The following is a 21,183-nucleotide window of genomic DNA, read 5'->3' on the forward strand; positions in this document are numbered from 1 at the left end:
TTGATTTATTCCATTCATTTACACACACAAAATATTTTTAATGGCAAAGAAAAAGAGAGTAATGATAAATTTTTTCAACTGTGAATTTTTTTTCTAAAATTATATGTGATGCCTGATTAAAGCCCAACTAGACAATGGAACTTAGGCTGTGTCTTTTCATTCTACATTTTCCGAAGTACTTATTTTTGTGTTCAAACTCAGTCTCAGCCTGGTCCATTCTGATACTGTATTTTCAAATTCTACACTAGAATATTTTAAAAATAGTTTTTATTGACATTACATAGAGATTGGAGTTCCTGTTGTGGTTCAGTGGTGAACAAATCCAACTAGGAACCATGAGGTTGCGGGTTCAATCCCTGGCCTTGCTCAGTGGGTTAAGGATCTGGTGTTGCCATGAGCTGTGGTGTAGGTCACAGATGTGGCTTGGATCCCATGTTGCTGTGGCTCTGGTGTAGGCTGGCAGCTACAGCTCCGATTAGACCCCTCGCCTGGGAACCAGTACCACTCCACACCCTGGGCTCCCTCTCAGGGACAAAGGCAAAAATAATTGGTAAAACAGAACCATTCCATGAAAACCATGCATTTCATCCTTTTGCAGCATGATATACACATTTATCACTGGAAATCGAACAGCTTTCCTTCAATTCTATATAAGAGGATGATGAATTTCTAAATAGAAAAGTGTAGAATTGAATTTTATAATACTTTCTTAGTTTCAGCTACTTATTTGTATTTAATTTTATGTTCTGATTTTAAAATGTGATGATCCTTATAATTTAAAATATGAATAATAATAAATCTCAACAAGTCCAAGGGTCATTTAGAGTACCAGTTCTCAATAAATCTGAGACCCAAGAATAGCTTGTCTTTCAGTCTAGTGTACTATCAGAAAGGACACCAGCACTAAAGCATTTTTGTCGACTGTCATCTCAGAATCTTTATATGCACTTTAGTGTTAGTATTTTGTCGTATAAAATAGAGCTGCACTACCATCCCTCATCTATTTTACAACCTTTTCACACCAATGATACCTTCCACCTTTGAAGAGCTGTAAAACTTGTACTAACTGATTTGTTTGCTTACGGAAATCTTCCTTAATGGTATACTTGGAGAGTATATATTTCTGTAAAATAGAACCTGAAATTCAAGAATTCAAGACTTGTCATTACCACTTGCAAAATGACTTCAAATAGTCTCTCTATTTTAAAGAATTATAAGCTCTTTCAACAATGTGTAGAGACTAAGATTTTTATGGTAGTATGGATCTTTAAAGAAATTCTGTGTATCTATAGATGGGTTCTGAATTTGGCATGAAACAATAACTAATTTCAAAGCAAAATACATCTATAAAATATTGAAAGGAGTATTTGTATAACAAAGAATGAAAATTGGCAAGGGAGGAGTAACCTGAAATTAAACATAAAATGCTATAAAATGAGTTCATAAGAAGGCAGAATAAATGCTATATTGTGAAAATGCTAAAATCTATCAAAGAAATGTAATAATGAATATTACATAAAATAATGTAGAGATAATGCTATAGAATTCCCATCCCAAATTTTCCTTTATAGATTTATAAATCCAGCATCAGTTAAATGCTAACTAATAATAGAAAAAATTATGTCATAATAAGAAGTATAAAAAACAGGAGAATTTTGAAGTTCTGCAAGTTATGTATCTGCACTACTCATGGAAACTGCAACCCCAACTTGGAGACACACGATAATTATTCTGAAACCTGATTTGCATAAAAATTATACATAGATTTTGTTGAGGTGGAGAGTCTGATATATCTGGATGGGACCTGAGCGTCTGCATGGCTAATAAGTGTCAATGTGGTGCTGATGTTGCTGGTCTGTGGACCACACTTTGATTACCAAGGATCTATGCACTCTGACAGGAAGATACCGGATTTCTTTAAAGTTGCTGATTTTGCTAGATGAGGAGGACGGTTTCAACCTTCTGACTTTCCTCTAGCTAGAACTTGGAGATGATTAATAGGTCTTTGTGAAACCAAAACACTCAGCTCCTGACATTTCCTGTCCAGGAAGTTTGAAACAAGCAGGGACAAGAGAAAGAGTGTGCATGTGCGCTGGTGTGTCTGTGTGTGTACACCCAGGGCAGAGTTGCGTCTCCACACCTGCATTAAGGAAGCATGTCAGAAACTCTCCCTTGAGTTTCCTCAGCTTGAACTTGAATTCTTCTAAGCTCACAAAGTTTAGAGAATTGTCAGGTTCAAATATGCCCTGTCTCTGAGGTTAAGCCCCAGCTTAGCTGACACATTTCAACATTTTCCATGTGGATGCAGTGAAGGTTGCCTGGAATTTGGAGATAAGCCCAGGATTAGTCCTGCTTTAAAGTCATCATGAAGCCTTGTTATAGGCCTCAAGTTAAGTTGTTAAATGTATTTCTGAGAGCTTACTGGAAAAAATATATATATTCACTCACTTTGGGAAGCTTCAGATAGCAAAAACATGGGGTTGGTTTTGAAAACTTACCTGCAGGCTTGCACCTTCCTGTTTTTATAGACAGTAAGCTTATGTTCTGAGGCTAAAACAACATGCTTTTACCAAGCTTGCTTCAGGAGGAATAGCTAAACTGAGAGGTGCCAGAATGTTCACTTTTTTAAAAAGCATTTTGAAAATGGGGTCAACTGGGTAAATCCAAGCAGATTTTCAAAAATCACCTTGCAATATTTATAGCTATTCTATAAGTCTAAAATACTTCTGTATTTTTTCTCTATTGCTATGAAACCAGTACTACAGAACTTACCAATCATTAGGATGATTATATTTTTTGGAACTATGAATTCCAAGGGATATTACACTTGTGCTATTAACATGGCTAATATTTTGGCTCTCATTTTTTTTTCCATGCACAGCTATTCTACTGACCTGGGGGACATAAAATATAAAGCAGTAATACTTGATTAAGTCTTGTCAAAATGTTATTGCCTTTAGCCAAAGGATATTAAAGAATATTCAGAAGAGCTACAGTGCAAAGGTGTTAAAATACATACTGAACAGACTTGGAACAGGGAGTATATTTCTGAAAATAAATATGAAGTATAGCATTTCAGAAATAATTTCCTAAAGGTAGCCAAAAAATCCCCTGTATTTGCCTGTACTTTAAAATTGTCTAGCCTACTTAATGCGATGTTTAAAGAATTGGTGGAAAAAGACTCTACATGTTACAGGATTTGGATTTCTGTTTGCTTTTTTTTTTAAATCATAAAGTATAATAGATTTTTAACAGCGTGGCTATACATAATATCTGAATAAAAAGCTGAGACAACTTCTTTGTCTTGGAGGCCCAGTAAACACAAGATGCCTGGTGATAACCTCTTTCTTTTGTAATAGTAAAAACAGTCCTGAAAGCAATTTTGATAAACGCACATGTAAGGCCACTCATATAATTTAGGGAGGTAACCCAATCCATTTATCCTCCTTTTGACAGAATTAAAAATTTAACTTTTCTTCAATATCTGTATAAAAACATGTTTATTGGGAAAATTGGATATGTTTTTTAAAAATGTTAATTTTCCAACATTTCATAAATTGCCACAATTTTTTCTTCATATGCCCTCCAACTGATTTCTGTTCCTTCTGGAGATAGGGGTGCGGAGGGGAGAGAAAGACAGGTGATAGATGATGGATGGATGGATGGATGGATGGATGGATGGATAGATGGATTTATGGATAGATGGATAGATGGAGGAATGGATGGATGGATTCAATCATTCATTCATTCTTATAAATATGATTAATTAAATGGAGAGCATCTCCTCACAAAGTGTGAGACCATGAGTTCCATGTTTCAGGAGAGTATTTGGCAAGGAATAGTCAGAAGTTGAGAGCAGTTACCCTCCCCTAGGGCACAGCCCCTTTGTCTAATGATATGTCCACCACCACCTCCCAAGGGGGAGGTACTTGGATAATTAAGAAGTTACTCATTGCCATTTTGGTAAGAAATCTGAGACACCAAGTGGTCAATTTACCCAAGGTCATATAGCTAACAGTTGGTATCAGGATTCTAACCTGTGTCTATCATGTTGATTTTCTAGATTTCCTGCAAGTTAGAAAGCATGAGTGATGATTTTAGATTCACCAAAACCCTCATATTTTATCAGATGAGGTTCTGTAACCTGAAACAAAAACTTGGAAAGAGAATCTCCCCTATTCCACACAACTTCAGAATCATGTATATTCTAAGAGATCTTAGAAGTATTTTATCATATATTTCTTTCCATGTTTCCTCTTACACACATAGGCAGGCTAGTCAAATGAAACACATATTCAAAAAAAATTTCCTTTTGAAAGTTTGATGATCAAAAAATAATGCTTTCAACTTGATAGTTCTTAGGAAGAGAACACTTCAATGAAAGATTTATGAAAACTTTAAATCCTTAAACATGCCCACTAGGAAAGTCAAAATCCCCATTAGCCTCCCAACTAATCCTTTTTGTATCGCTTCACTTCACGAACACTGGTGACATCGACAGCCTCCTGGAACACACCTCCTTCCCAGGTAACTTACACACAGAAGGAGAATCCACCTAACTGATATTATGACAATAAACAGAAGTCAAGACAAACGTGGATGCCACTATTTTCTCCCTCTTTAATGACTTTCATTTGAAAAATAACTTTGAGAAATATTCAGCAAAAAATGCTCTACCATCCACAATTTTCTGCTCCCCAGTGTTTCCTACTCTATTACCCCCTGGTCAAAAGTCTGCTGTAGGAAATAGTTTATCAAGTCAAAGTTAATTATGTAGAAAATTCTCCAAAGATTCACTATCTTATTTCTCTCAGGACCAGTCAACCAAAAAATAACATTTATTTGGTGATGTGCACTCCTGGATCTTTATTCCCTTTTTCCGTCTTATATTTAAAAGCAAAGTTTTAGCTTTAACACTTGAAATGACTATTTTTAGCTTGAGGTAATAATGACTACTTTGAAACAAGCAGCTTCAATTAAAAATTTTTAAAAAAGCAATCCATGTGTTATTTAAATTAATTTTAAACAATACATTTAATTTTAGGTACTTATTCAATATTTATTTAGATACTTATTAAATGCATATCTACCTAAGCAATGCAAGGCAAACACTGCTTTGAAATCAACCTAAATTACCAAATCGGTACCTCACTATTTCAACCGAATGATAGACAACCTTGCATTTGTCATATGAACTTCAACATACATGAACAATCAAGCAAACCTTGAATAAGTAATTGAAGTGAATCACTGCAGACCAGAAATGTTAAAAGAACCTCAAAACTAACACACCAAGAAGTTTCACTTTTACAGAATTTTTAAGTACTATGAAGAAAAGGATGTTTCTGTTGCAAAGGAAATTTCCAAAACTTTGGTTAGTCCACAAGATCTCAAGATGCACTCTCTTATGAGGCATTATTGCTACTCTTTCTTACACACATACAGAACAGCTCAGCAGCACCCCTTCATGCAACAAAATAGAAAGTAGACTGTATCCCCAAGTAGATAAGTATGTTCGGAAAGAGTTTCTGCCTCTCCACTCACACCAGCCAGGAATGAAGAATTTTACTTTCCCTGCAGTATTAATAATTTCCACATTTAGAGTGAGTATGATTTATCAAGTCCTAATCTCAAGAAACTTTCTATAATCTTATTCCCCTGATTTATAAATCAAATTATGTTCATCAAAGTAGTAAAGAATCTTAAAACTTTCATCAAATTTTCTAATACACTGTAACTCCAAGTTTCTTTGTTGTTGTTTTTACTTTCCAATATAATAAAATTGCTAAAATTTGCCAGGTAAAAATATTTATTTTCACTACTTATAATTTCCAGTATTTATGAAGTAATACAAGCACATGTATCACACCAGTAAATAACAGAGCAGATCCTTTTCAGGAAGGGAACGGATTTATGGTTCTCCTGGAGCATTTCACCATTCATATGCACCCACCATATATATTTTACAATATTTGTCCTGAAGCTGAAGGGAGAATTTGAGGCTTTCTGCCAACATCTGCCCAATTTACAACAAAAACATAATGCAAATTTCTTATAAGTCCCCAAATGACGCCGATAACTTATCCAATTCCTTTCGCATTTGGCCAACATTTTGTGAACTCATAACATCACAACATACACAAAACTTCATAAACAGCTTCAGAGAGAAATCATCACAATAATCATCTGCCTTATTTTAAAAGCCCATCGTGATTATGCAGGTGATAAGAGAGTCACGTAAAATATAATTAACAGTATCCTACCTCGATCACTGAAGTCATCAACCAGGATGATTTCTGCTATCAGACTTTCCGGGGTTCGGTTGATGATGCTGTGTATGGTACGTAGGAGTGACGTCCAGCCTTCGTTATGGAATGGGATAATGATGCTGGTGTTTGGCAGCCTTTCTAGGTACATCTTGTGCTTACAGCTAGAGACGACGGAGGAAGGGAAAGCCATGTCAGATGTCAAACTGTAGTATGTCTTATCCTGCTTTTGATTTATTGGGTTATCAGCCAACTGTGGAAATTATACTTTGCATAATACTTTCCCAGCCAGAGCTTCTACATCATCATAGTTACCCACCCATGGAATTCATTACTGATTTATTTTCACATTCACTCTTTTTTATTGATGTATAGTTAATTTACATTGTTGTGTTAGTTTTAAGTATACAGCAAAGTGATTCAGTTATACATACACACACACACATATTCTTTTTCAGATTCTTTTGCATTATAGATTATTACAAGATCCTGAGTATAGTTCCCTATGCTATATATACAATAAGTCTTTGTTGTTCACATACTCTTAATGAAATAATTATCCTCTTTTATAGCAGTGACTCACAAACAAGTAAGAAGTGCACTGAAATGTACTCTTGCTAATATATACTTCCCCATTATTATCTAATAGTATCAAGGCTAAATTCTATGTATCAACACCACTTCCATGGAGCACACAGTTAACGTTTATATGGGTTTCCTGGAAAGTTTTGGAAATTTCACTTCTGTAATATTTATGCCTAATTAATCAGTTTGGGCTGTAGAATGTTTTAAGCACATGGGTAGGTAGTATTTATGGTTCTAAGGGCGAAAAGAGTCTTAAAATGGAATAAATGAAATTGGATTTTGCTGTTTTCAAATACAGTGAAAAGACTTGAAAAAAACATCAAAATGACACCATGAAATGGGCATAAAAATACTAGAAAAAAACCATGACGTTCCTCTTAGGATAACATAAAATGACTTCAAAAAGCAATATAAGAAACAGATCTGTCAGTGATTTCTAAGAGAGTGTAGTAAGATGAGTGCTTTCATATATAATGCACAAATCTGGAAAAAGAGTGCTAAAGAAATTCAGCACACCTAGTCATAGTTATGTAGAATCACCCATTCTTCTCAGGAAAGGCAAAGGCCTGTGATAAATGTGCTTTCCTATATCAATATTCAGTCAGGATAATTGTACCTCCCAATGAAAAACCTCATAACTAAAAATGCTTTGGGAATATAATTGATATTCTCAAGAAGCCAAATTATTTTTTAAACATAATAGGAGAACTTGTACACATTACTTGCTTATAAATTAAATCACAATTACATTCAGAGTAATAACTATAAGCAATCAATGGCTTATGGATTTAAGGAGATGTTTAACAGCTATACACGATCCATTCAGAAAAAAAGGCAGACAAAAGAGGATGCAAGACTGACCATATGCAAAAAAAGCCTTGCCCTCGTAAACAAGTTTTCAATAATTTCTGTGTATGTGAGCTCAAAGTATCACCACACAGGGGGTGTGAAAGTATATTTTTTTTTCTTTCATGCACTCAAGTCACAAGGATTTGCTGAGGGTCAAAGCCTGGGTCCAAAGTGGAGCTAAAACAATGATCAAGCCCTTGTCTCTGACTTCAAAATGCTTATGGTTAAACAGAAGGTACAGAATGATAAAGAGACAATTGCAATTTTAAAGGGGAACTGATACACAGACGTGTAACAGGGTGCCACACCGGAATTTCAGACAGGCCTCTGAACCAATCTGCAGAGTGTTTCAGAAATGCAAGTGGGAGTTGAATGTGACCTGCAAGAGACAGGTTCAAGATAAATTTAGGAAAAAAAAGCTGACATGACTTAGTAACCCTCTGAGAGGAGTTAAGGAGGACTGGGCAACTGATCTTATGAAATACAGACTGAGCACAGTGTGGGGGGTTGCATTTGAAGGGTGAAAGGGTTAAGGACAACGGTGAGTTGAATTTTGACCACATTAAGTGTGAAGTGTCAAAATGATGTTTAGTTGAAAGTGAAAGCAGCTCTTTTGTCCCTTTTCTGGTTTGCCCATTTTTCTCCCCCTCTAACCTTAAAAGAACCTAATTATAGGAATGAGATCCCTAAGCAATTTAACCCACCTCCTGACTTACGCTCTCCTGAATGTACTCCATGCCTTGTCTAACCTTTTGATTTTCTCTCCTAGATTAAAAGATGGAACAATGAAGGATTAAGTACTTAAAGAATGACTAGCTCTCTACCCCCGACAGCCCCCTAAGCAAGCATGCAGGCAGATCCTGTGGGTAGGATCACACTTGAAAAGAGAGCCAGCCAGTCAGCATGCCCAAACTCCTGCCTCAATGATTTACTAAGATTCGTCCTCCTTTGTCCTTTAAAGAAACATCATGGCTGAGCAGAATTTTCAGTGCTGGTTTTAGGACAAGAGTCCAACTTCTCTCTAGAGTGCTAGCTTTCCTGTTTAAAGCTCCCTTCCTTTCAAAATGACACTTGCCTCTGAAATTATTGGCTATTGAGGGGCAAGCAGCCAAAACTGAGTTCAGTAACAAACATAGCGATTGTATATATGATATACACATCTATGTATGTGTATACATGTGTATGTATGTATTCTCTATCTACATGTGTGTGTATGTGTGTAGCTCAAGATAAAGACATGATGTACTAGAGGAACAGGCTTGTGATAGGCTCTAGCACTGAGGCCAGAGCACCAGTACCACCCTCTTGACATCACCATTCCAGCTCCTGCCAAGAGGATGCTCCCATAAGCACCAGCAGACAGCCACCTGGGTGTTCCTCTCATCTCTGAACAAAGGCAGATCAAAAGGTCTGGGGGAAATGCATGCACCTAAAGCAAGTGCCTACCAATGAAAGAAGCAGTCCTATGGGGAACATCTGTGAGGTATTTTCTAGATCATCTCCCAGGGTTTCCTAGCAAGATGGAACAGCAGGTGCCCACAGGGATAAGCATCAGGACAAGACCCCTTTTACTGGCTGCCTCTCTATCCCACCTTACTTCTTCACCCTGCTTCCCTGGGTACTTTCTATGATGACCTATTTAACAACATTACAGACAAATTTTGTCACAGCATCTGCTTTAGGGAATTCAATCTTAGACAAAGGCATGTAAATGATACTATACTTGGCAAGAACAATCTCTTAAATACAGAGCGATGATCAAAATTCCCTAAGAAACATTATTTCTGTTGAGTTATGAAGCTTATAGTTTGTTACAACTTAAGATATTTTAAAATGATTTTTAATAAAATCATCACATGTGAATTTTGTTTTTTCAACCTTTTAATTATCACTGATACCCCATTCAGAGTCTACTCTATACCTGGGAAATACAGCTCTCAGATCTGTTCTTATATGTACAGTGTGTACATATAAAATTAGGTACACACATTATATTTAAATGGCCTTAATCTAATTAGTAGACTATTAGCAATGTTACCTTCTTTACCTAAATGTCTGTAATTAATTTTTTTCAATTAAATCACATTGTGCTTATAATTATTATTCAAATATTAAAAAAATCACACTTTCTACATTATACTGCTGAGGTTTAAATGATGGCTTTGCCCCTTATGCCCTGTGTGACAAGGGGCAAGTCGTTTAACCTCTATTAGACAAGTTTTCTCATGCAGGGCAAGGTAGAAGATATATATATATATATATATATATACCATCTTCATAATGTGTTAATAAGAATTAAATTAGATAATCCATACAAAGCACTCTGTAGAGTATTATGTCTGATAATAGCAAGGGTTGGACAAAAACTATCATTGTTACTGCTACTATTATTGTAACTGTTACTGTTTCTCCTGTCAAGTCCTCTGTGGCAGGATCTAGGAAACTCAGAGATGAGAAATGCATGAGAGACAGTGAGAGACACCTATGATATAAAGTTGACTACAATACACTTTCTTTCCTTAAGGAATCACAGACCAGTGGACAAATGTACAAAATGATTAGACTCAAATGAGACAAGTGACATAATAGATAATATGCAGACAATGAAGAGTTTGAAGGAAGGATGACTAACTCTGTCTGGAAGGATTACGGAAGTCATTACAGATGAGTCTGTATGTTGAAAACAGATCATGTAGGATCTTGAAAGTGATCCTAAGAAATCTGGACATTAGCCTGCAGTCAACATGAAGTACTTCACATACTGTTAATGATGAGCAAGACAGGATCATGTTTACACATTCCTCCTGCATCAGGCAGATGATGCCCAGAAGACAGCAAAGATGAAAGGACAAAAGATTAGCGATTGTAATACTTTGGGCAAAAATAATGAGAGTGCTGATCTGATGCTTTACTTTAAGGAAAACCATCCTCTTTGTGATAGTGTTTGAACTGATTAAATTATATTTAGTCATTCTAGCATTTAACCTGCTCCAGAGAAAATTGAATTCACTCCCAAAGCCAGTCATTGGATTGGTGAAGTTGTGGTCCACATGACTGCTTCTTGTTATTACTAGAAATACTGAGGCATATCCAGGGCTTTATTAAGAATCTGCAACCTGTGTATTTTAGATTTAATCTCAAGTCAGGCTGAGAATGGGAAATTTGTGAGATGGGAAGACAATGCGGCAATATAGAACTGTACTGAAGAAATAAGTAAAATGAAGTTAGACACAATTCATTTGTTTATGGTCACAGACATGTAGCAAATTTATAAAGAGACAATAGGGACAACTTAAAACATTTGCTGCTTAAGTTTATAGGAATAGGGAAGAAAATGCCTGTAATTATTGCATTTCATATTGCTGCATTATTTTAAAATAAGCATTTGCATAAAATCAACTTGGAGTTTAGGAATGGCTCAGAGATGAGGACAGAGCTTTGTCAAGTAACAATTTATCTAAATGGATAGAAAAAACATTCCTTAAATGCACCAGAGACAAAAGAAATAGTTTAAATTATTAAAAAGCTACTTGTGAGAAATGACACATCATGAAGGCATTTTAAAAGCTGACAAAAAACCAAATTAGTCTGTAAACATTCTGCTAAACCACTCACAGTAATGAAAATATTACTTTGACGGAAAATTTCTCATACTCTTCTATGTTTCCCCAAAATAGAACACATACATTTTCTAATATTCTCTAGTGCTCTTTACTAAAATGAGAGATTTAAAAATATATTTAGTGCAAAAGCATTGTTTATTTTAAACAAACTGTCATTCCTTTCATAGATGCATTAATTTATCTTTATAATTTCATTGGTTTCACACAAAAAAATGGTTCTTTCAACAATAGGAATAAGCCAAAAAAATTTTTATTAGAGATACATGAAATATGTACTAGGCTTTTTTGTGATTGTTTTGAATAAAATAAATATTTTATTGTTCATGCAATACCATCAACCTTTTTATTGTATTTAGGTAAAATTACATTTAAGGTTCTTAAAACCTTCATATTCTCCTTGCCATCATGTAGAGATTCTTTCTCACTGCCTAAGGCTTAATATTTAGTTTTGGACACAGTCTCAAAACACACATTTTAAAAATTCAAATTCTTGGATTGCAAGCTGTGAGTAGAATGTTTAAGTGAAAGTATTTGCATATTTTAATCCTTAGGTCATTCTGTTAGTTTATCTAAATAAGGCTTTATTTTTTGTTTCATAGGATTTTTTCCTATCTATTTACATTAAATAGATTGGTCAGGATGTTATGTTATAATCATAAATAACCCAAAATTCTGATGGCTCAAAATAGTGAAATTCTCTTTCTTGCTTCTCTGCTTCTTCATCACTGGCTGGCAGGAGGGTCTATGCCTGTTGTCACTATGAACAGTCCACATTTTGACCCTGTCAATCATTGTGCCAGAGGTCAATGAGAATAGTGGTGGGCCTGAAGTTGGGAATTAAATGGTCTGTCTCTAAATTGACACAGTTCTTTTCTGCTCACAAGTCATTGTTCAGAACAGGTCACATAGCACAGGGGTCCAGGAAGTGCAGTTCTGTATGGTGCAGAGAAATATAGCCAGAAAGAGCACCATTTTAGTCTTCTGCCTTCTTTCAAATAAAAAGGGAAATAGGAAAAAGGAGACTGTCTGTTCCACTACGTTCCATTAAATTAAAGAGATTCAATTTCTTCACAGACAAAAAGAAACCTGCAACCACATTTTCAGAGCTGAAAGCACACCTAAGAAATCAAGTTTAATTCAAAACTGATTTAATTCAAAACTGAACCCTTAGAGTTTTCCAGGGTTAAACAAAAATTATTTTACAATCAAATTGGCCAAACAGTGTACTGGGTGAAGAGGTGATACAGTGATAAAGCACTATTCCAACCTAAAGAGTTTACAGTATTTTGAAAGGTATTTATAACAGGTGGGTAACACAGAATTGGAATCCAGCACTCCCCTTCCCTTCTAATTATGTAATCTTTTGGAAATACCATTCTATCTTTGGCCTTTTAAGACATCTTTCTATAATTCCCATCAATTAAATTGTATAAATGTTATAGTGTTTAAAAGTGAGACAGGGAATTACTTTATTAGAGCAAACATTTTTGTAAAATGTATAATCTATTCCCCATACATGTTTTTGAGAGAAAACATTCAATAATATGTATGAATAAATACCTATAACAAAAAATGATGATAAATTATCATTTGAATACAAGCTCTAAGAGGTCCTAGACCACTGAACCACTGGGCCATCTGAATGACTAGATTACACTATTAGGGGAATAAAACAGGTAGACAGGGTGCCTATGATATCTAATATCCCTTTCTCAGTATCATATATTTTAATAAAAATAGATAATTGTGCTATTTCTATCTAATATTATTTCTAGATAAAATTATTTGGGATTTCTACTTTTAACCAAGACAGAATAACATGGACCTTATCATCTCTTGCACTTGATCAACAAAATAGCTAGATTAAAAATATGAAACAATGCGCACTGTGATATATGGAATGATTGGCAAACAGGGACCTGCTGTATAGCACAGAGAACTCTACCCAATATTCTGTGATAATCTATGTGGGAAATGATTTTGAAAGGGAATGGATGCATGTACATGTATGACTGAATTGCTTTGCTGTACAGCAGAAATTATCACAATATTGTAAATCAGCTATACTTCAATAAAACTTAAAATTTTAAAATATAAAGTAACAATAATATGTAGAAAAAAGAAATTGTACCAGTTAAATTTCTGGTGTGTTTTGTACATCAATTATTCTTCAATAAATGTGTTGAAAAGTATGAAAAAATAGTTTTTAAGATATTGGCAAAAAAAAATTACAGAAGTCCTTAACAAACAGGAAACAATTTCCCCTGCTTATACTCTAGACTGAAATTTCAGGTGGTGGTTAATTTAGGAGAAACACAGGTGCATCCATGTGACCTCCCTAAATTGCAGAAATGAAGCCAAGAGTCCAGGCTTACAGAGGTAGATAGAGTTTGCAGGAAAGAGTCTCTGAAGGAGAGAGTGGTATGGAAAGAAAGTCTAGGAGATGTACAGGTCCCCTTGAATCTTCAGCTGAGTGTGATTAGTACCTGTGTGTGAAGAAACAACCCCATGCTGAGTAATGAACCTCCAGAAAGGATTAGAGGGAAAAATACTTGTAGAGGGCATGAAATAATTCTTGTTCTCACCAGGCATAATGAAAAAAATGAAAATTGGGTAGAGTATTAGAAAAAGGATTCGAAAGCCCTTGGCTCAGCAGGAGGGAGAATTAGCCCTAGACCAGAATACAGTTCTGGTTCAACTTTGTTAAGTAATACTTAACAGTATCAAACTCTTTCCAAGTAATTTTACATCTCACAGGTAAAAAACCTCAATATACTTATAGGAATATTGTAACATTTGACACCTTAAAAAGCAAAATTGAAATGTTTGACAACCAATAAAAACTACAAACCATTCAAAGAAGCAGGAATATATGAAACCAGAATGAAGTAGAAAAATCATTTAAGTGAAATTGACAGAAATAACACAGATGATAGAATAGACAATGATTTTAAAATAGTTATGATAGCTGTTTTCCAGATGTTCAAGAAGCTAATAGAATACTTGAACGTGTTGAGAGGCTCAGAAGATATTAAAAATAACCAAATACAAATTCTAGAGATTAAAAATATCATATCTGAGATCCAAAATACACTGGATAAAATATGAGATAATGCACAGGAAAAGATCTGTAAACTTGAAGACATGAAAAGGAAACTGTCCAAAATTAACAAAAAAAGAAGGGAAAACAAGCCTGAACACAAAAAGAGCAGAGCAGCAGTATTGTGGGACAACTTCCAGAAGCTTAACATGTGTATAATTCAAGTCCCCAAAAGAGAAGGTAAGGAGGACATGAAAAGTCTTCCTTTGAAGATTATATGAAAGTTTTCAAGATTTAATGAAAATGTAAAGCACTAGGCTTCAAAAAGGTCAAAATGAAATCTGAGCACAAGAAACATGAAGAAAGCACATTAATGCCTACCATAATTCAATTGTTAAAATTAGTGATAAAGAAACACCTTTTTTTTTTGGCCACACCCACAGCTTGTGGAAATTCCTGGGCCAGGGATTGAATCCAAGCTGCAGCACAGGTGCAGCAATACTGAATCCTTAATCCTCTGTGCCACAAGGAAACTTCCAAGAGACAATCTTATAAGCAACAAGAGAAAAAGATAGATCAGATAAGTGACAGCAGACTTCTTGTTAAAAAAAAAAAATGCAAAATAGTAAAATAGGGGGGCAACATCTTTAAGTACAGATAAGTTAAATAAAAATCAACCTAGTTTTTTTTAATCAATGAAAATATATTTAAAAACAAAGATAAACTTAAAAAATTCAGAATACAAATATTGAATTAACTCATTCATCAGGAGACCCACACAAAAGTAAATGTTACAGGAAGTTCTTCAGAAAAATTGTATTAAATGGAAGTCTGTATCTAGACAAAAAAATTAAAAGCAATGTAAAAGAATCCTATAGGCAGATGGTAAAATTATTGTTTTATTTTACTTAAATCAGTTTAAAAGATAATTGATTCATTTATAGCAAAAATAATAGCAAAATATTTTGACATTTATAGGTTGAAACAAACTATATAGCAACAAGAGCATGAAGTCCAGAAATAGAGAAATGGATGAACATCACTGTATGGTTCTTATACTATAAATGAAGTCATATACTATTACTTTGAGGTAGACTATGATAAGTTATGTTATATTCCATCAACATTAAAGCAACCACTAAAATAACACAACATAAACTAAAAATGAATTAAAATAACATAGTTATATCTATTGTGCCTTCCCCAAAAAAGATTAAATGGATGATTAAATACGTAATTATTTCAAAAGAAGTTCAAAACAGAGGAAAGGGAGAAAAGGCTTAATGATGCAAATAGAAAAAGTAATAGCAATGTTGCATATTTGAGCAAACCATATCAAAAATTATATTGGATGTAAATGAACTAAACATGCCAATAAGAGGCAAAGATTGTCATATTGCTGTGTACTGCCTCCAATAAACTCATTCTTAATAGGAAGATGCAAATAAATGTAAAAGTAAATGAACAGAAGATATATATTATGCTAACACTAATTTAAACAAAAGCTAAAGTGGCTTTAATCATAGTCAACAAAACAGATTTCAAGGCAAAGAATATGACCAAGACATAAAAATTTGTCTTTGCGATAAAAAGTCATTTTATCAAGAGACTATAAGAATCCAAATATTTACACACCTGGTAATAGAAATATAAGAAGCAAAAGTTGACATAACTACAAGGAAATATAGATAATCCCAAAATTACAAAAAAATTTATTCTTTGGATTTATTTTGCTCTTCTTTTCAGTTCTTAAGGTAAAGACTTAAATTATTGATTTAAGGTCATCTCTTTCCTTTTATAAGCACTGAATTATAGAAGACTAGAATGATTTCATTTTAAGAACTGCTTTAAATATATAAAAATTTAAAAATATATTTTTCTTTCAAAATACATTTTATGTTCCCCTGAAACTTCCTTTTTGGCATACTGATTACTCAAAAAATGTGCTTTTAATTTCCAATTATATGGAGATCAGTCTATTATCTTCCTGTCACTAATTTTTAATTTAATTTTACTATGGTCAGAGAATACAGTTTGTAAGATTTCAATCTTTTAAAATTTGTAGTAGTCTGTTTTATGATCCACGATATGTATGTCTTGACAAGTGTTTCATGGCCACTTGAGAAGAATATACATTCTCCTGTTTTGGGGTTTTGTTTTCAGTTTTACTTTTATTTTTATTTCTTATGTTCCCCTTTTTCTGCATTCTTTGGATGACTTTTACATCTTTTAGTGCTCTGCTTCGATGTATCGATTGTGATTTTGCTGTTATCTTTGCATAGTATTCTAGTGGTAGCTTTAGAAATTACAAAATGCATACTTCATGTTTCAAGTCTGTTTAGAATTAATACTGTACCACTTCACTTTTAATATAGAAATCTGGAGTTCTCATTGTGGTGCAGTAGAAACAAATCCGACTAGGAAACATGAAGTTGTGGGTTTGATTCCTGGCCTCGCTCAGTGGGTTAAGGATCTGGCATTGCTGTAGGTGTAGGTTGCAGACACAGCTCAGATCTGGTGTTGCTGTGGCTCTGATGTAGGCCGGCAACTGTAGCTCCAATTAGACCCCTAGCCTGGGAACCTCCACATGCTGGGGTGCGGCCCTCAAAAAGACAAAAAAAAAAAAAAGAGTAATCTTTTACCATACAGGTCCCTTTACATTCCTTTTTGTCTTTGGTGTGTGTACACTGAAAACCATCAGAAAATATTGTGTTTTTGTTTTCAACTGTCAAACGTGTTTAAAGGAACTCAAGAGCTCAGCATTATTATTTCGGTACTATTTTGAATTCTCATGTCCTTCCATCCTATACTTACTGCTATTTTTTTTTTTTTTTTTAACATCGTCAGTTTGCTGGACTACATATCTGTGTAGGTCTTACAGTCAAGTTCAATGGCAGGACAGTAGCATGTGTTTATTCCATTTTCTCTAGAAACCAGACTGCTCTTGGCAGGCTTTTAATTATAAATGTCATATATTTCTAGCTCTAGTGATATTCAGATTTTCTGCTTCATTTTGAGACATTGTCAGTTGAATTATCTAGAAAATTTTATACTTCATCCAAGCATCAAATTTTTGGCAGGATTATTTTTAAAATATCCCTTTATTATATCTTAAATGTCTTTTGGAAGTATAACGATATCCATTCTTTCATAACTGATAAAGTACTTGGGGGTTTCTTTCTTGTTTGTTTCTCCTTAGAGATACTTGCTGGGGATTTTGAAATTTTATTAATCCATCCAAAATACTAAATTTTGAATTTAAAATGTTTTTGACAAAGTCATTGATTTATTATTATTTCCTTTTTATACTTATCTACCTAGATGAATTATTGGAAAATTTTTCTTACTTAAACATTTAAAGCTACAAATGTACCTATAAGCACTACTTTGTACATAAAGCATACAAATAAACTTTGGGATGTAGCTTCATTATCATTCTACTTGAAATAGTTTTAAATTTCTCCAGTTTCACATCGGAGCTATGGATTATTCATAAATACATTATTTAATTTGTAGATCTTACAACTTTTCTCAATATGTGAGGGTTTTTTGTCTTTAATTTTTTTTTTTTTTTTTTTTTTTTGTCTTTTTAGGGCTACACCCATGGCATACAGAGATTCCCAGGCTAGGGGTCCAATTGGAGCTGTAGCCACTGGCCTACATCACAGTCATAGTGACACCAGATCTGAGCCGTGCCTGAGACTACACCACAGCTCACGGCAACACCGGATCCTTAACCCACTGAGCAAGGCCAAGGATCAAACCTGCATCCTCATGGATGCTAGTTGGCTTCATCAACCGCTGAGCCACGATGGGAACTCCTCAATATGTTATTTGTATTGATTTTTAATTTACTTCATATTCAGTATTAATTCAATCTATTGAAATTTATTGAGTCATTTATGTATAAACATAGATCTAATTGAGTAAATATTCCACATGCAATTGAAAGAGTTTATTATAAAATTATTGAATAAATAAAAATCAATATGGGTAAGTAAACTAAGCCAATTTATCGATATTACATATGTGTTTGTGTCCCTCATGTGAAACATATAAAACTTGGGATGTTTTTCATGTAATGCTAAAGGTGCTAAAATGTTAGTGCATAGTAATGATAACAAATAGTCGGGAAGTTATATTTTAAGCTTCCTTTAGGGCCAGCATCTTAAATGATTATGATTTTGTTCTATTTTGTAATAATGATGAAAATTCTCTGAAATGGTAATAAAGAGAATTCAATCCAGTTCCACGAGATTCAGTTTCACTAGGATGCACGTGGGAGGGAAACCAATTCCAAGATACTACAGATTATTCAACTTCAGGGCTACTGTAAAATAGGGGAAGGAGTGGTACTCTTGACTGCCATTCAAACGTTTAAAAGTGCTGATTTTCAGCACTTTGGACAGACCACATATTAATTAATTACTTTATTGCCTCTTAGTCTATCAAAAACCTTGTAAAATGGCTTTTCTTAAAGGTAAAAATTCAGGAAGTTCAATTCTGTGAATTCTCTTAAACAGATTTCCTAGGAGTTCCCTGGTGGCCTAGTGGGTTAAGGATCTCATGTTGTCACTGCTGTGGCTCAGGTAGCTGCAGCATGAGTTCAATCCCTAGCTCAGGGATTGACACATACTAGGGCATGGCCAAAAATAAAAATAATGATAAACAAGTTTCCTAAACAAGATTCTCAGAATAGCTAAATGTATTATAGTTAGTAAAACAATTTTTTTTAACCTTATGAAAGGAAACATTCATGCTCAGAAAGAAGAGGAAACATCTTCATTTTAACTTTTTGTCATTGTATGATTTCTTGCAGTCATTTTAGTTAAGAGTTAAACTTCTCTTGGCCTCATTTTCAATAGCAGCAGAATAAAATGTCAACTCGGCGTCTGGCTCCTGACAAGCAGACCATACAGCATATCTGTATGTCATTTCCAAGCACCAATTTACATAGTAATTGTTTTAGTGTCAGCTTATTCAATTTTCAATGGCTGGTTTTAGTCACACTGTTTTTCTGTCGTAATCTTGCTATGACGGTTGGGTTTGATAAAGCAGTGATAACTGGTAATTGGCCTTTGACAAGTCTGAAAAATTAGTTTGGACTGCTGAGTATATATGTGATTGGGGCTGGGGAAGGTAATTGCTTATTTATTTATTTGGTACTTATTTTGTAATACTGTAATATGATTAACATGCAAATATATTTTATGTCTGTACTAGGGATGAAAGAGCTATGTTTATACAGCTGTGTGCTCACCATGGCATTGTGGCAGAAACACAGTAAAGACAGAAAGGAAGGCAAAAGTAAAGGCCTGAGATGGTCAGGGAGAGAATCCAGAGGTTGAAGTTGGTGTTTTCAGCCTAACTGGGAGTTTTGTGTTTTAGACAGATCAAAAGATTGGGGGATTAATGATCTCCCCTGGTTCTCAAGGCTCGCTGCAGAGCACTCTGCGGCATGCACTGCACAAGAGCAAGAGGGAGTGTGTGAGGTCCACTAGTGAAGGTATCCTAGGATCCCAATTAAGAGATGACGGGCAATGTGGCTGAGTTCAAGAGAAGTGATGCTTTGGAGACACATTTCAGCTCTATATTTTAGAGATGGAATTAATAGGTCTTGATGGATGAGGTCAGCAATGAAAGAGAAAAAGAAAGTGGAGAAACTGGGGGCTATACTAAGCATCAGAGAACTATTAATATCTAGTCACCAGACAAAGAGGATCCATTTACAGAAGAGACAGAAAGGCAAGAGTGTTTCTAACCCATGAGACAGAGACAAGAGTGGCTGGCTGGTTAAAAATGAGAGGAGGGCCAAAGAGTTAAATATGTGCTGGAAAGTTTGACAAGGCAAAGATTGTAAAAATACTTTGGATTTTGGTAACATGGAAGGCCTTAGTTACTTTGGCAAGAAAAATGTTTTTGTTTTTTGTTTTTTTTGTTTTTGTCTTTTTGCCTTTTCTAGGGCCACTCCCACAGCCTATGGAGGTTCCCAGGCTAGGGGTCTAATTGGAGCTTTTGCTGCTGGCCTACACCACAGCCACAGCAACATGGGATCCGAGCCACATCTGCAACCTACACCACAGCTCTCGGCAACACCGGATCCTTAATCCACTGAGCAAGGCCAGGGATCGAATCCGCTACCTCATGGTTCCTAGTCAGATTTGTTAACCACTGTGCCACGACGAGAACTCCAAGAAAAATGTTGATGGCATTTACAATCTATGGAATCAAATTAGGACTCTGCAGAGTGGATGGGAGTTGAGGCTGATTCCTGGAGGGAAATACCAGTTAATGGGATGGTTTTACAGATAATGGAGGTATTGGTGTTTTCATCATATGTGATTAAACTTAAGGCAGAATAATTACCAATTTTTTTAAATATTAAAAACTAAATTCTTCACTTCTGCAGAGAACAAAAGCAATCCTTTCCACAGTAGGACCCGGATTTTTAATGGAATTTTATCAGCAAATAAGTAATTATGTCACTGAGATACTTGAATCTCATACAAAAAGATAATAGGTACTTAGCACTACACACCAGTTAGAGGATCCAAGAGATTAATACTTATTCCATTGACTCAGATGATAAATCTACTAGTGTAATTAATTGCTCAATTTGATAAAAGTAAAGTAGCATTACTTGACTAGGAGCAAATTGAGAGTGATTTATTTTTTTAAACAGCTTTACTGAGAGATAATTCACATAATATCCAATTCAGTGTACCAATTAAAGTGTAAAATTCATTGATTTTTAGTTTATTCACCAGTATGTGTGACCATGAGCATAACAGATTTTAGAATTTATTCACCAACTTGAAAA

The 21,183-nt window shown here is 34.6% G+C and overlaps 1 protein-coding gene across 6 annotated transcripts in view; it reads right to left on the reverse strand.

The window, feature by feature from the left end:
• Positions 1–21,183, reverse strand: part of GALNTL6 (polypeptide N-acetylgalactosaminyltransferase-like 6) — a 1,214,871-nt gene that overhangs the window by 673,857 nt on the left and 519,831 nt on the right. For all 6 annotated transcript variants that reach the window (XM_021072439.1, XM_021072442.1, XM_021072445.1 and 3 more), the window contains one exon: positions 6,264–6,430. In XM_021072439.1, the coding sequence (XP_020928098.1) occupies positions 6,264–6,430 (167 nt within the window). The remainder of the gene's footprint in view (positions 1–6,263; positions 6,431–21,183) is intronic.

Source organism: Sus scrofa, chromosome 14, assembly GCF_000003025.6.
Source record: "Sus scrofa isolate TJ Tabasco breed Duroc chromosome 14, Sscrofa11.1, whole genome shotgun sequence".
Lineage (NCBI taxonomy): Eukaryota > Metazoa > Chordata > Mammalia > Artiodactyla > Suidae > Sus > Sus scrofa.